Source organism: Aspergillus terreus, genomic scaffold (assembly GCF_000149615.1).
Source record: "Aspergillus terreus NIH2624 scaffold_6 genomic scaffold, whole genome shotgun sequence".
Classification (NCBI taxonomy): Eukaryota; Fungi; Ascomycota; class Eurotiomycetes; order Eurotiales; family Aspergillaceae; genus Aspergillus; species Aspergillus terreus.
In genome coordinates this window covers 1003632-1018094 of record NT_165929.1, presented here as the reverse complement: position 1 = coordinate 1018094, position 14463 = coordinate 1003632, and the positions used below count along the sequence as shown (strand labels likewise).

The 14463-nt window shown below is 53.6% G+C and overlaps 5 protein-coding genes across 5 annotated transcripts; 2 read left to right on the top strand and 3 right to left on the bottom strand.

The window, feature by feature from the left end:
* Positions 1 to 237: 237 nt before the first annotated feature.
* ATEG_04608 (ATP-binding protein) lies at positions 238 to 2118 on the top strand (the record flags this gene model as incomplete). The annotated part of the gene is made up of 4 exons (XM_001213786.1): positions 238 to 530; positions 596 to 982; positions 1021 to 1603; positions 1663 to 2118. 4 exons carry the CDS (start codon positions 238 to 240, stop codon positions 2116 to 2118), a joined length of 1719 nt encoding a protein of 572 aa, XP_001213786.1.
* Positions 2119 to 3813: 1695 nt separating this feature from the next.
* ATEG_04607 (RTA1 domain-containing protein) lies at positions 3814 to 4821 on the bottom strand (the record flags this gene model as incomplete). The annotated part of the gene is made up of 3 exons (XM_001213785.1): positions 3814 to 4400; positions 4474 to 4566; positions 4632 to 4821. 3 exons carry the CDS (start codon positions 4819 to 4821, stop codon positions 3814 to 3816), a joined length of 870 nt encoding a protein of 289 aa, XP_001213785.1.
* A 982-nt stretch (positions 4822 to 5803) lies between these two features.
* Positions 5804 to 8606, bottom strand: ATEG_04606 (putative phosphoketolase; the record flags this gene model as incomplete). The annotated part of the gene is made up of 8 exons (XM_001213784.1): positions 5804 to 5841; positions 5894 to 6719; positions 6767 to 7366; positions 7445 to 7754; positions 7804 to 7956; positions 8007 to 8241; positions 8311 to 8385; positions 8444 to 8606. 8 exons carry the CDS (start codon positions 8604 to 8606, stop codon positions 5804 to 5806), a joined length of 2400 nt encoding a protein of 799 aa, XP_001213784.1.
* A 357-nt stretch (positions 8607 to 8963) lies between these two features.
* On the bottom strand, positions 8964 to 9846 carry ATEG_04605 (uncharacterized protein; the record flags this gene model as incomplete). Its single annotated transcript, XM_001213783.1, has 3 exons — positions 8964 to 8987; positions 9185 to 9670; positions 9715 to 9846. The coding sequence occupies 3 exons, from the start codon at positions 9844 to 9846 to the stop codon at positions 8964 to 8966; spliced, it is 642 nt and encodes a 213-aa protein (XP_001213783.1).
* A 400-nt stretch (positions 9847 to 10246) lies between these two features.
* ATEG_04604 (putative acetate kinase) lies at positions 10247 to 11791 on the top strand (the record flags this gene model as incomplete). Its single annotated transcript, XM_001213782.1, has 6 exons — positions 10247 to 10626; positions 10687 to 11001; positions 11067 to 11129; positions 11185 to 11257; positions 11316 to 11693; positions 11753 to 11791. 6 exons carry the CDS (start codon positions 10247 to 10249, stop codon positions 11789 to 11791), a joined length of 1248 nt encoding a protein of 415 aa, XP_001213782.1.
* Positions 11792 to 14463: the final 2672 nt, after the last annotated feature.

Genomic DNA, 14463 nt, shown 5'->3' with positions numbered 1-14463 from the left:
TCTTTATCTGTTTTTTCTGGGTGGTTTCCCCCTTTGTCTGGGGAGTGCCGGTTGAATTGCTCTTCATCTCTTTACTTCCCCTTAAATGTATCACTACGTCACCTTGCTGGTAGACCGTATATCTCTCTGTTCCAGCACAATCCGGGATTGAATTGCTGGAATTGACTGCCCCGGAAAAAGAATTCCATCGGAACACCGGGTGACACCCTATTCTTTTTCGCATAGACAGCAAGCAAAATGCTCCTGTCCATGTATCGACATGTTCCACGATCCCTGTCACCGATCGTTGGGGCGCCGCGGGTCGTCAACATCACCGCCAGACCTCCCAGGTTGAACCGCCCTCTCCCGGCCTTCCACTCCGCCCGAGATTTCTCCGCTTCCTCCCTGCTCAATGCCCCTGATCCTTTGGACCAGGATGCAGGTGCCGGAGAACGGAGTCAATCCAACGACTCCGATCCCACCTTGAAAGGAACCATCCTCCGTATGTTCGAAACGGCGGCCACCACATTTGCTTCTATCGCCGTTCTTGGGTATGAACCTAGCAAAAAGCCGTCCTATTCGTTGGGTGATTGACCTCTCGCTGATCAAATTTCAGCATCGCCGGATATTCTTACCACCAATACTACAAATACATCATTCTGCAGAAGATGGAAAATGCTTTCAAGCCCGGCGACCCAGCCTTAGAAGTGGCCGGCGTCACGCCGCCCGGACAGAAGGACTACCACCATGAAGACCATTGGGTCCTTCGGGATGAACAGCCTCGGATCGATCAAATTATCTCTGGTCACGGAGGCGGTCGTTATTTCCTCATCATTGGCGAGAAGGGCACTGGAAAGACGTCTATGCTGCTTGAGGCCATGCGGAAGATTAACGGGGAAGGATGTGCCATGTTTGAGGCCCACGGTGACCTCGAGATCTTCCGGATCCGTCTTGGAAAGGCATTGGACTTTGAATTCCATGAAGAGTATGGACCCATACATTTGTGTGTCCGTTATATCACCTATGCTAACGATAAACCAGTTACATTGGAAGTCTTTTCAGTATCAAGGGCCCTCGCGATACGACTCCTCTCTTGGATATCGAGCGCGCCCTCAACAAGCTAGAGAAGGTTGCGATGACAAGACGGAAGAGGGGCAAAACACCCTTGATTTTGATCATCAACAGCACCCATCTGGTCCGGGATGACCACGACGGCCAGGACCTTCTGGAGATGATCCAACAGCGCGCCGAGCAGTGGGCAGCAAGCAACCTGGTTACGACTGTCTTGAACAGCGACGACTACTGGGTTTACGAACGCTTAAAGCGGTACGCGACCCGCATGGAAGTGATCCCTGTGTCGGATCTTCCCAAGGGGCGCGCGATTGACGCCCTGCGGCGGTACCGACAGCGGTACTTTGGCGAGGAGCTGTCCTACGACGTTTTGGAGCAAGTCTACGACAAGGTTGGCGGCAGACTGTCCTTCCTGAACCGCGTCGCCAAGGCGCAAGACTTCATGAAGCTCTGCAACAGTATCTGCCAGGCCGAGAAGACCTGGTTCTTGAACAAATGCTGGATTCTGGGTACGGAGATGGACGATGACGTGATGGACGAGCAGAAGTACTCGGTAAGTCGACTGGGTTCTCCCTCTACTTCCGCCGCGCATGGCGCCCTAACGATTCATAGTCTGCGGCCATGGTGCTTGCCAGGGCACTGGTGGAGAAGGAAAAGGAAATGGAGAAGACCTACGATCCCAAGCTAGGCCATATTCTTCCCGAGATCCCGCTGCACAAGGCTCGGGAGATCATGACGAGAGCGGATTTCATCCAGAGCTACGATCACGAGAACATCTTCACCATCGACTCGCGGGCGATGGTGCGCGCCGACTCCGTGCCAATGCAGAACGCCTTCCGCGAAATCTGTTCCTGGCCTGGATTCGACGATCATCTGGAGGGCACTCTGGAACGGATCGGCGATATTGAAAGCTTGGGTCGCACCAGGGAGCTGACCATCAAAGATCTGTGGAACCAGGGCAAATACCAGCTGGCGATGCGGGACCACAAGGGACGGGAGAGCGGGATTGCGGAGTTCTCGGTGGTGGAGAAACCGGAGGAGGATGACGAGGGAAAGAAGGATGATTGAAACGGACTGTATACTGTATTGTGTAAATGACATGACTTTGGCGCTGTGCGGAAAGCAAGGCCGACGCTGTATAGAATGAAGAAACTTGCAATGACCTCATTTTCGCTGGTGACATCATCACCTGCTCACCGCTCACGACACAACATTCCATCATCGTGTCCACTCCCACTTTCTCTCCTCTGTTCTTTCTTCAAACTCTTCTCTCTCGACTTGCTCGCTTTGCCATCGCACATACAACCCGGAAGTCCCTTTTCAATGGCTCCTCGCAAGAAAGAAGCGCCCTCTGCCGGTAGCCCCTCCAGCGCCACCAGGAAATCCAACCTCCTAGGCTACCCGGAGGCAGTCCTCTTTAAGCTTCTGGTCGAGAGCAGACACCCCGCCGAGCGGTTCGCCGCCGTCGTCTTCATCAGTTTAGGCCTAAGCTCTGCCCTGTTCACGCTCACCTCGCGCGCCACCCTCGGCGAGCTCGGCAGCGTGAGCAAGCACCTGGAAGAATGGTGGGAAGTCGCAGGGCTGGTGGCCTGGAAGGCGGTTGAAGTCGGCCTGGCCTGGCTCCTCGGATTTGACGGTAAGTCATTGGAGACCGCTGCAGTGCTTCTTCTCCACTCCTCAAGAAGTCGAATGCTAACGAAGCGCAGCCCGCGACGTCACGTCGTTCATGTTCCTCACCCACCTCCCGACGTACGCCCTCCTCGCTAGCTTCTACAACATCCGGCCGACCTCTATCCTCCTCTCCTACGCCATCACGGTCTTCACGACCTCCATCCCGTTTATGCTGCTGCGCCTCCCGGCCGCCTTTCACAACAGCCTGAACGCCCCCGCCGTCGCAAACCGCGCGATCCTGCAAGACCGCCTGACCACCATCTACACCACCGTCGCCGCGACGGCCATCTTCACCACCGTCCTGTCGCTCAGCTACGCCTCTTTCCTGCCCACCCGCCTCGTCCTGCACTTCCAGGACATCCCCGACATCACCGCCGTGCATGCCGGCCCTGAGGGCCTCCCGATTCTATTCCTGGCGTTGCTTCCTGCCGGGTGTGCGGCGCGCGACTTTCTCTTCGTGAGCTCCGCCGGCGCGGCGACGGCCGAGAAGGAAAAGAAGCAGAAGGGCGCGGGCCAGCAGGACGCGCCGCGCGAGGGCGAGTACCTCGCCTGCGCTGTGTACCGGAAGACGTGGGGCCGGCTGTCGACGAAGACGAAGGTGCTGGCGGGACGCACGCTCGTCCTGGCGGCGGTGCTGTTGCTGAACACGATCGTGCAGGTTGCCGGCACCGTGAAAGGGGTCGATGTGGAAGGAGCTGCGGTCTGGGGTGGGGTGTGGGCTGCGGGGACGGTGGCGGTAGGAACGCTTTTCGGGTGGATCGAGGGGGTTGATGGGGTGTAATCTGTTCTTTGCTTGATTTGTAGCTGGTGTTAGGTGTTCCGTTAGGAGTATTGGTGCCGTCAGGTGTATCGGCGAGTTGATGTGGACTTGCTTTGCGGGGGAGTTAGTATGGCCTGCTGTTGGAAATTGGAATTGGCTGATTAGTTAACTGCTGGTTCAGTTATTATGCGTTGTCTGAGATTGTACACGAGTCGTGACCTAATGTCTTGTCTATCGACGGTCTGAGAACTTGTCATTACTTGATTTCCAATTCGTATTTAATGATGCACGCACGCTAATCCAACACATGTCCGAAGAAGAAAAGGAAAAATCTAGTAAAGCTGCACGCCCTCCTCGCCAGCCAGTGGCGCCTGGTGGAGATACTTGTTCGACTTGGGCATGATGAAGCCGGGATGGAAGATGTTGAAGATGACGACGGCGGCGACCATCATGGCGCCGTCGAGGGCGATGAAGTAGCGCTCGGTGGTGATGAGGTAGCCGGACCAGCCCTCGGCCAGCTCGATAGTCCGGTAGATGCTCCGGACGTAGATGCAGAGCACGGAGAAGACCATGGCGCCGAAGAGCGGGAGGAAGGAGCCGTCGACGGACTTCCACAGGCGGAGACGGAGGACGCGGCGGACGTGGTCGGCGGCGCACACCACGAAGACGGTGATGGAGAACATCTGGAAGACGATGCCGGCGACCATGATGTGGGTGCCGGGGGCGGTGTTGCCGTTGATCTTGTTGGACTCGACAGAGGCGAGGCCGCCGCCGATGGCCTGGATGACGAGCGAGATGACGTCGCAGGTGCAGAAGACCCACAGGTACATTTTGGGGCTCATAATGGAGGACTCGCGACCGAGGATCTGAATGAAGCGGCCGAGGAGGACGTAGACGCCGGCGGTGAAGAACACGGGGGCTGTGGGTGTTAGTGGTGTGCGTCTCTCCCTTCCAGGAGGGGGAGGGGAGGGAGCGGGAGGATGGGTGCTTACCGATGATCAGGGTCGAGATTTGCATCAAGAACGCAGTCATGTTGTATGGACACTGCGAGGACCATGTCCGGCCCGCCCAGCCGAGTATCTCAGCTGTATTGCATCCATTGTTAGCTGAGACGGCGAGGGGGGTGGAAGTATACGGGGAAAGGACATACTCAGGCAGCCGACGCTGAAGACAGCACACCACCAGGTCTTCGACCAGGCGAATTGCACCGTATGCACGATCATTGACAGACCAAAAAGAACGAGAAAGGCAATGCCGGCCGCTTCTGAGGGCTGATAGCCGTATGGGGTACCGATCCCGTCAATCAGAGCATGGCAGCTGGATCTCAGAGACTCCGACATAGTGCTGTATCGGTAGGAAGAAGATAGTACTCCGTATAAAGCAAGATAAGGAACGAATGGATGTATGATGTCTAGAAAGAGCGACAATGAGAATTATATTGTAATGTACGAGATGAATGATGCCTGGATGTACTCCGTGAAACGAGTGGCTGAGCCTATAGCTCCCCTGATATTGAAGGATCGAGATCCAAGAGACGAAAGATCCTTCAAAATCTGCATTCTTTCAACACGGTCATCGGGATCGGAGTGATTCGGCCGCAGTGCCTTTCTACCTGGGCCCATGGTCGACGCCGATGGAGACAGCGGAGACAGCCGCCCCGGAGGAACAATCTGATTGATTCAGCGGATGATCCGGACTTCGGCAGAGAACATTCCACCGTGCAGTTCTTGTTCGGGTCCATCGCGGCTCGATGGAGAATTCCTCCGACTCGCAAGCTCCTCCCCGTTGGGTTTAGTTCTGCCGTAGGGAGCTTGGGTGTGCGTTTATAATGCTTCATCCCGCGCCGCTCAAGGCTCAGCCTGAGAGCTCTCGCTCATAGCTCTCGATCATAGGTATGGACATCGCTGTTGCCTGACTTGGCAGAAACAGGCCGCGCGTAGCCATGGTGAACAGCCTTTGGTGGTAGGGCCCCGAGCTGCTGATTCCACATAGGAATCGGGGTCTCTAGCAAGATTGATGGCGCTGAGGCGAAGCGTGAACGGGGCATCGATCGGTCCGAGTGCGAATGTTTGCTTACGAAGGGAAAACTTCACCCGGGATTACGTCAGCACTAGCCTGTTCAGGTAGTTACGGAGTCCTTTCTGCCTCAGGCATAGCCATAGTATAGGCACCAACAGCCAGACCAACACTCGAGATGCATCATTCTGTTGGTACATACAGTCGCATCATTGGACAGTTCGTATTCAAGATCCTCTAACATCTACCCATTCTACCGGTCCGTAGATCCGAAATTATCCTGTCTCACAGATCCATCTCCGCATCCTACTCGAATCTGGGCGTGGTATACATATCATCCGGATCTAATCCCGTTAGTATCTATCCTCATAGCATCCTTCAAGTCTCTCGACTCACCTTTACGATTAGCCAGAATGTACTTGCGAGTATCGGCCATATTTTGCGCCAGTTCCATGGTGAGCTCCTGCTCGCGAATTCGCACTCTTTCATTTCTCTTGGACGCCCCCTTCACCGCTGCCCGCGCCACGTCAAACCGGGACGTCTTGTTCGCTAGCATCATATCGAATGGCGTCGTGGTGCTTCCTTCTTCCATGTACCCCGCAATGCTCACCCGGTCGAGACGCGGCCGGCCAAAGAGCAGTCCCTGCAGCTCGTTCGGATACCCATGGTAGTTGAAATGGATGGGCCTATCGGGCGTGAACAAGTTGTCGAACGATTCCGTTGTGAGAGCGTGCGGATGGGTGCCTTCATTCTCCAGGATCATCAGATCCGTCACGTTGATCACCCGCAGGCGAAGCTCAGGGCAACGCTGTCGCAAGATGGCCGCCGCATAGATGACCTCAAACATCACTTCGACTCCGATTCCTACGAGCACAACGTCGGGATCCAGGCCACCGTCGGTGCTGCAGAAATTCCAGATGGAAGCGCCGGCGCGACAGTGGTTTTCCGCCTCCTCTGCCGACAGGTAGACTGGTGTCGGCTGCTTCGACCCAACCATGAGGTTCACATAGTTTTTCGACTTTAAGCAATGGTGGAGTGTCGTCAGGAAGGTGTTGGCGTCTGGGGGCAGATAGACCCGTGCAGCAGTGGGTTTCAGCTTGAGAACATTGCCGATGAACGAGGGGTTCTGATGGGAAAACCCGTTATGCTCCTGTCGCGTCCAAGTGCTGGTCTCGATGTAGTTGATGCTGGCTACATCCTGGTGCCATTTCGTTTCCCGGGCCTGGTCCAAGTCAGCATGCAACAAGGGAAGAAACCGTCTCGGCGTACCATCTTCATGAACTTCGCGTACTGCACCATCATGGTGTGGACGATTCCCAGAAAACTCTCATAGGATGGGAAGATGCCCACTCGGCCGGTGAGCGTATAGCCCTGCATAAAGCCTTGGCACATATGCTCGCTGAGGACTTCGATGACCCGACCGCCTTTGGCATTGGAAAACTGATCCCATTGGAAATTTCTGCTGGTATGTTTCAGGGCGGCAGCAAGCTTGTTGCTTTCCAGTTCGTCCGGCGAAAATAAACGAACGCTGTGAGGGTTCATGGTGAACACCTCGTCAATCAGATCACCGATTGCCTTCATCGAGCTTTCGTCGCTATGCTTCTCCACGGCAAACTTTCTCCAATCTGGAAGTTTGGGAGGGACGTAACCTTTGTATGACTCCGCCCGCAGACCGAGTCTCTTCGACTCATCGGACGGAATGATCGACTTGACCTCGTCGATAACGTCTCCAGACTCGGTAAAGAGCTCATGGGGTTTGTACGAGGACAGCCATTTCTGCAGCTCCTGGAGCTCGTCTTTGTCCTTCTTTGCGCCGGGCAGAGGCACCTGGTGGGAATGGAAAGATCCTTCGATGAATTGGCCGTGCAGCTGCTTCGGTCCAGACCAACCCTTTCATGACGACATCAGTGAGGGCCCGATACCTCGTGGTCACAGTACAACACATACCTTTGGCGTGCGCAAGACGATCATAGGCCACCGAGGCTTCATAATCGGCTTGCCGGAGCGTGCAGCCTGCTGGATCTTGCGAATCTCTTCCACTGCCCACATCATGGAGCAGTGGAGATCGGTATCGATATCTTCGAGATCCTCGACGATGCGAACCTGATATCCAAATCCAGTGAACAACGTGACAAGCTCTTTATTGTCCATGCACCCGTAGATGGTTCGCTCGCTGATCTTGAATCCATTGACATGGAGGATCGGCAGCACGGCTCCTGACTCGGCAGGATCAAGGTACTTGATCCCATGCCATGACCTAGCTTCTAGTCAGTAAACCGGCGACAGTCAATATACGGATAACATACGTGGCGGTTGGACCAGTCTCGGCTTCTCCATCACCAACGACACAGGTAACAATCAGGTCCGGGTTGTCCATGGCCGCGCCGAACGAGACCGAAAGGGCATACCCCAGCTCGCCACCCTCATGAATAGCACCGGGTGTTTCCGCGTTGATATGGCTGGTGATCGTTAGCTCTCCTGCGATCCTGTTGGGAGAGGCATGACTAACCTGGGCAGCCCAGCAGGGGTACTAAAAGTCGAGATGAGCCTCTTGAGGCCTTCGCCATCGCGCGAATAATGCGGGTAAAACTTCCCCAGCGAGCCCTCTAGCCAGAGTGCAGCTAGAATACCCGGTGCGCCGTGTCCAGGTCCCACGACGTAAAGCATGTCAAGATTGTGCTGTCGAATTAGATAGTTCATATGCGAGTATACCAGAATCAGACCCGGACACGTTCCCCAGTGTCCTACGACGGCGCAATTAGCATCACGGATGGACACAATGGACCTTTCCAAGCAAAGGAGATATCACTCACCAAGTAACCTAGGTTTGATATCGTCGTGGATAAGATCGCGCTTCAACAACACATTGTCCTGCAGGAAAATCATCGCTGTACAACGAAGCCGTTAGCTCCGATAGTGTGTGAATGGCCAATGCATTGAACTCACCAGCAGCGATGTAAGAAGCCGCCCGGCGGAATTTCATCAATGCATCGCAGGCGGATTGGTCCAGGCTCGTACGCTGGAGCTGGACTTGAAGTTGCTGTACCACATCAGGAATATGCGACGGAGGCGCCTGGGGGTTGGGCCGATCGATGACTTCGCCCGGCATGATCAATGGTGTATATGTATATGTTGTAGTTCGAGGATTGTCTAGATCAACGGAGAGATCAATTGGCCGATCTAGAGTTAGGTTATTTGCGATGGAGATCGGCCAAGAACGCAGAGTGGAAACGAGCAATCAGTAGAACAAAGTCGCAAGATAGGCTGATCAGACAATGTTGTGCACATAGAAAGATCCCTGAAGACCTTGAAATAATATGTTGTTGTGGTTCCGCCGGCTATACGTCACAATGAGAGCGCTGACATCACTGGCCTCACCTTCTCCAGTCTGCCGGCTGCCGGGTTGCCGGGTTGCTTGCATTCTATGAAGTAGCAATTAATAGAAATAAAAACATTTAGTTCTCAATTAGTCAAAAGCGAGCTTGCTGATCTATCATATAGCGCAGTCCCACATCTTCTATATGAGAGTGCCGTTTAGGGCTCTTGTATATTCATTTCTGTCTACTTGTGGCCCGAGCTTCTGGATCAATAGTACTTCGTGTTAGGGGGCAGACCCTGTTTCTGGTCCTCTTTCTGGAGATCGTGATGATTAGCATGCGATACTTACGGCGACGCAGACACACGTACCAAAAGCTTCCCAAAACTCTTGACGAGGTCGACTTCATATTCACAATATGCCGCCTCACAACGCCCCATACTATCGAAGCTTGTCGCAACGTCGAAATCAATCCATACAATCCTCCTACCAGACACAACAAGCATGTTCTTCGGGTAAATATCATGGTGGTGGACACGGGCACCGTGTATCTCTTTGATACCATCAACCGCAAAACGAAAGAGGTCTTCAGAGTAATTCACACAATTCAATCTTTCAGCATTCGGTAAATACTCGAGAACAATTGCCCTCGGAAAATATCTATCGTTGATAAAATGTTCCAGCTCGGGGTCAAAGGCCGATGGATCAAGTCGATCGATGCAGCCGTGAAAGAAGGGAACAAAGCCGCGGTCACAGACGCCGAATCTATAGAGGTTCCGGTAGGCGTTCAACTCGCAGCGATACCGGTTCAGATCTCGGCCCTTTTCGGTGTAGCCTGGGTCGCCATTATCATGGAACTAATCCGTCAGTGTCGTCCAGAAGATCGGGAGATTATACTCACGACTTTCATAACGTGAGCCTTCCCGCATATCAGTAATTCAAAGATTGTCGAAGCTTTTGAGCGACTTATTTCCCGTTTTATGTCAATATTACGTGGATCCAGATCTTGTGAGAGACCATCCTGCGAACCCATGATCGCTGAGCGAGCTACATGAGGTGAAGTGTGGGATGAAGTGAGTTTGTCCTGCAAGCTCGTCCTGCAGCGCTCCTCCGTGGATTATGTAAGGGTATTCCAGAGTTACAAACCCTGAATCTTCTACCTCTCGAGCCAATCTATCTTATGCATTGTTCTAAATGTCTAAATGCGATGAAACGAACGGAGGATGTTGTGAAGAGTGTACAAAATCAGTAATATGGATATAGTTGGCCAACACACGTGATCCTATCTTATCTCATAGATCCAAAGTATGTACGTCATAGATATTCTTCCAGCGAACATCATTGACGATGTGACGTCCGAAACTACCTTGGAACAAAAACCAAGCCAATTTCCCATTCCTCCTATCTGCCGAAATTGTCTGTCATCCACGAACATGGCGCCCAAGTCGATCCTCTCCGTCAATGCCGGATCATCATCCGTCAAGCTCACGTTCTACACGTTCGAGAAGACGCCCAAGGAGATAGCGAATGCACAGATTTCAGGAATTACGGCTCCCCCGCAGACGCTGAAATATACCTGCGGATCCAACACCCACAAAGAAACGCTCGATGAGAAGCTGGGAACCCCCCAAGCTGCCTTCAAGAGTCTCCTGCAGCGCTGCTTATCGGACCCTGCGCTATCCGAGGTCGCCAGCACCGACGACTTGGCGTATATCTGCCATCGGGTCGTGCACGGAGGCGATTACGACCGTGCAGTGATGATCGATGACGAGACCTACCACAAACTGGAGGAGCTCGAGGATTTGGCTCCATTGTACGTTGACAAGCCATCTCCGTGTGAAGAACGGCTAGACTGACAGATGTGACTGCAAAGACATAACTACTCCGCGCTGGAAATCATCCGCATGTGCCGGAAGGATCTCCCGTCGGTCAGGAGCATCACCTTCTTCGACTCGGCCTTCCACCAGACCCTGCCGGAATTTGTGCGCACTTATCCCATCAACCAGAAAATTGCGCGGGCAAACAAGCTCCGCAAATATGGATTCCACGGCATCAGCTACGCGTTCATCTTGCGCTCTGCAGCTGAGTTCTTGGGAAAGCCGACGGACCAGACCAACCTGCTCGCATTGCACCTTGGAAGCGGTGCATCGATGTGCGCAATCAAGGAAGGGAAATCGGTAGACACTACGTACGGATATGCAATCTTCCCTCAATGACATACAACGTCGTGGATATGGCTGACAGGTTGGATAGTATGGGACTTACCCCCCTGGCTGGCTTGCCTGGTGCAACGCGTAGCGGGAGTATCGACCCATCGTGAGTATGGCTGTGCATGCTTTGCGAGAATTGTCCGTTGACACAATTCCCCCAGATTGGTGTTCCATTATACCAACGACGCCGGAAAACTGAGTCCCGCCAGCACCAAGGAAATGCACATCAGCACGGTATGTCACCCGAGGTTTCCGCCGTTACTGTCATACTCATATCGCTAACGCACACCAGGCCGAGGATATTCTCAACAAACAGTCCGGCTGGAAGGCGCTGACCGGCACGACGGACTTCTCCAAAATCGCCGTCGAAAACCCACCTTCCGCAGAGCATCAACTAGCGTTTGACATCTTCGTGGACCGCATCCTGGGCTACATTGGCAGCTATTTCGTCAAGCTGAGTGGACAGGTTGACGCAGTCGTGTTTGCCGGCGGCATCGGCGAAAAAAGCACACTGTTGAGAAAGACCATTATCGAGAAGGCGCAGTGTCTGGGATTCGCTATCGACAATGCTGCAAATGAGAAAGGGCCTGCGGACGGTCAAGCGATCATGGACATTTCGAAGAAGGGCGGCAATGGCCCGCGCGTACTGATCTGTCAGACCGATGAACAGGTGAGTCTGCTAGTATTTGGCATCCTGGTCGATTGGTGGCTGACGCTGAGGCAATGTAGTATGAGATGGCACATAGTTGTTTCTCGACTTATGGGTAGTGCATCCTTCCAGGGATGAGTACATTAGACTTGTAGATGCCTTGGGGTTAGATGACGGCACGAAAAAGCTCCACAGCGAAACGGCAATATAAACGAGTGCAGGTTGTGCAGGTGGGAACGTCAGGATGGTAACTCCTCTGCTAGATATCGTGTGCAAATAAAAGGTAGATACTCAGACATTGCGATCAGGCTCCTAACACTGTTAGCTCGAGAATATTCATCTTTGGGCCAAGTTCGATGTAACCGGAATATCTACCGGACGCTCAGGAAACCATCGATGCCAGTAGACCGATATGTCTGGTGGCGGAGACTCCGCATGAACCCCAGCAGAATATATGCAGATGGAAGGGAGTGACCGGTACTCGGCCACCCTATTTCTGTGCCGCATGTGAGGAGTAGCAGACTCCACTCTCTGCACACAGACGTATGTACATCTCTCCCACATTCTCGGGACCAGTGCGCAGAGATCATGGCGGCCCCTACCGCATACATGCATACATTTCATCCCGCGTACAGCCACAGCACCGCACAGCATAGCACAGCATAGCACATACTGACGGGTCAACTGCGCCCATTGATCCTCCATGCATAACCCGTCCTTCCGCGGCACCGGAAACCTGGATAGAGGCAAGCTTGTCATGATCGGCGGGATACATCCGGGCAAATCAAATCTCCTGGACGGCTCCCCACCCCATGGAAGGGATGAATCGAATATGGATTGAAGATGCTTTATTGTTTGTCAATCATGGGCCGTCTCCCTCGCGTCAGGAAGGACGCAGTGGATTCCTCGTATGTCCTCGATGGAGGACATCACCGCCACCTGCTGGGTAGGAGCCCCCCCGACTGGGCGGATGGGCATGTCAACGCATTGTCCTGTGCGTATTGCAGCACATCGTGCTGGTTATCGATGGGTGCGGAGACGTGATTTCCCTGATCGATGGGTCAAAGTGTCAGGGTGGTAGATCGACTGCAGACTCCAGCTCTAATACCGAACTCCGCCGGGGGTGACCCTGCACCTGTCTGTCCACCATGTCGGATGCACAAAGTACCAATCTAGGGAGATTAACATTCCTCGTCCACCATCCCTCCCCGGCTGCAGCCCGATGCACGATTATCATGGCCAATGCCGCCAAGGTGAAAATCCCTTGTCGGCGTTCAGGCCCTGGGTTGGATCCCAGAAACCCGGAGGATGGAGGATCTCCCGATTCTTCATGCGGCTGAGGTTGAGGCTGAGGATTCTTTCTTTTTCTGCCATCGTCATAATTTACCTGTGGGTTTGCCCCTCTCGAGGCACGAAAGCCGAGGAATTTGCCCCCTCCTGTAATGTCATCGGCGGTCTCGACGACACCAGCGATTGATGATGGCCGATCGGCATGGAAAATCGAGGTGTCCAGTTGACAAGAAGCCAAGGGGGATGATGCACGCTGTCGCCCGTAGTCGAGACATGATCACCCAGACGGAGTGGACCGGCTTGCGGGAGAAGGTTGGGGTATCCTTTCCCCGAGGAATATCCAGCAATAATCGTTCCCCAGCAACCAGCAGGAGAGAGCTCGATACCCGATCAGGAGAAAGGGAACGCGGTTCCAGGTTCCAGAACCGCGGGTGGATGCGTTAGTCGGCGATTGCTCCGTGGGTCATCCCAGACTCGTCGGGTTGGATATTAATATCAGAGAGCATTATTGATCTAATCTTCCTGATCTGGATCCTGGCACGAAAGTCTCCCGGGGGCTTTCTCGGTCGTGGAAGCTGTCCAGAAGGAGGAAGAAGAAATTCGCACGGAGTACCTACCTGGGTAATCATGACGACGCCTGTTGTCGACGCCTTCGATCCTGCCAGGGTATCCCGTCATCGATGGGGTCGACCAGCATTAGACCACCGATCAGTTCCCGAGCAGGAAAGGAAGTTGTCGGCACTAAATCGCTCGGCTGCAGTTCCGCGGCAGTTAGTCTCGGATCCTGTGCATGTGAGCCTCCATCGAAAGGATTCTTCTCGTTCAGGAAAAGGTCCAGAGGAAGTTTGCAGGCAGAAGTACTCCATAGTGGATCCCATCGGGAGTCCATCTTTTCCTCCGGGGGGAAATACTAATTAACTAGTTCTCTGGGTCAAGAATCCCGACGGGACAAAGCAATTCTCCCCGTAAATTTAGCATGCATGCTGGATTTTTATAGCCTTATTATCATTAACCCCATTTGATGGGACAGAACACGGAATAAGGAAAGATGATCGTCGGGAATCCAATAGTCTACCAGACGGCTGGTTACAAGAGAGAGCTGGCTGGGGGTCTCTCCAGGCTGGCGGTGATGGCACGTGTCCATGACTGATGAGTACCCAGGTAGTTAGACATAGTTACCGGGTGAATCCTTCTCTCGCTTCTTGTCCAACCATCCTGGTAATCATGCTCCCTGAGTACTTTTGTTTCGCATGAGTCGACAATGAGAACAGCCATACAGCCAAACACGACAAGGTCATCCCGGTCGGCATGTCCATCCGTCCATTCGCCAGCATCCTGGCAAATTACTATGCTACATGTTTTAAACCTACCATCGCCGATAGCGACTGACTGACTGCCTACACTCCCTGCGTGAGTGCAGAACAGCCAGCGCGAGAGGAATAACCAGCATACCTCTGCAAGGCGAATCAACTGCATCGCGATCAGACCCTCTCATTCCTAG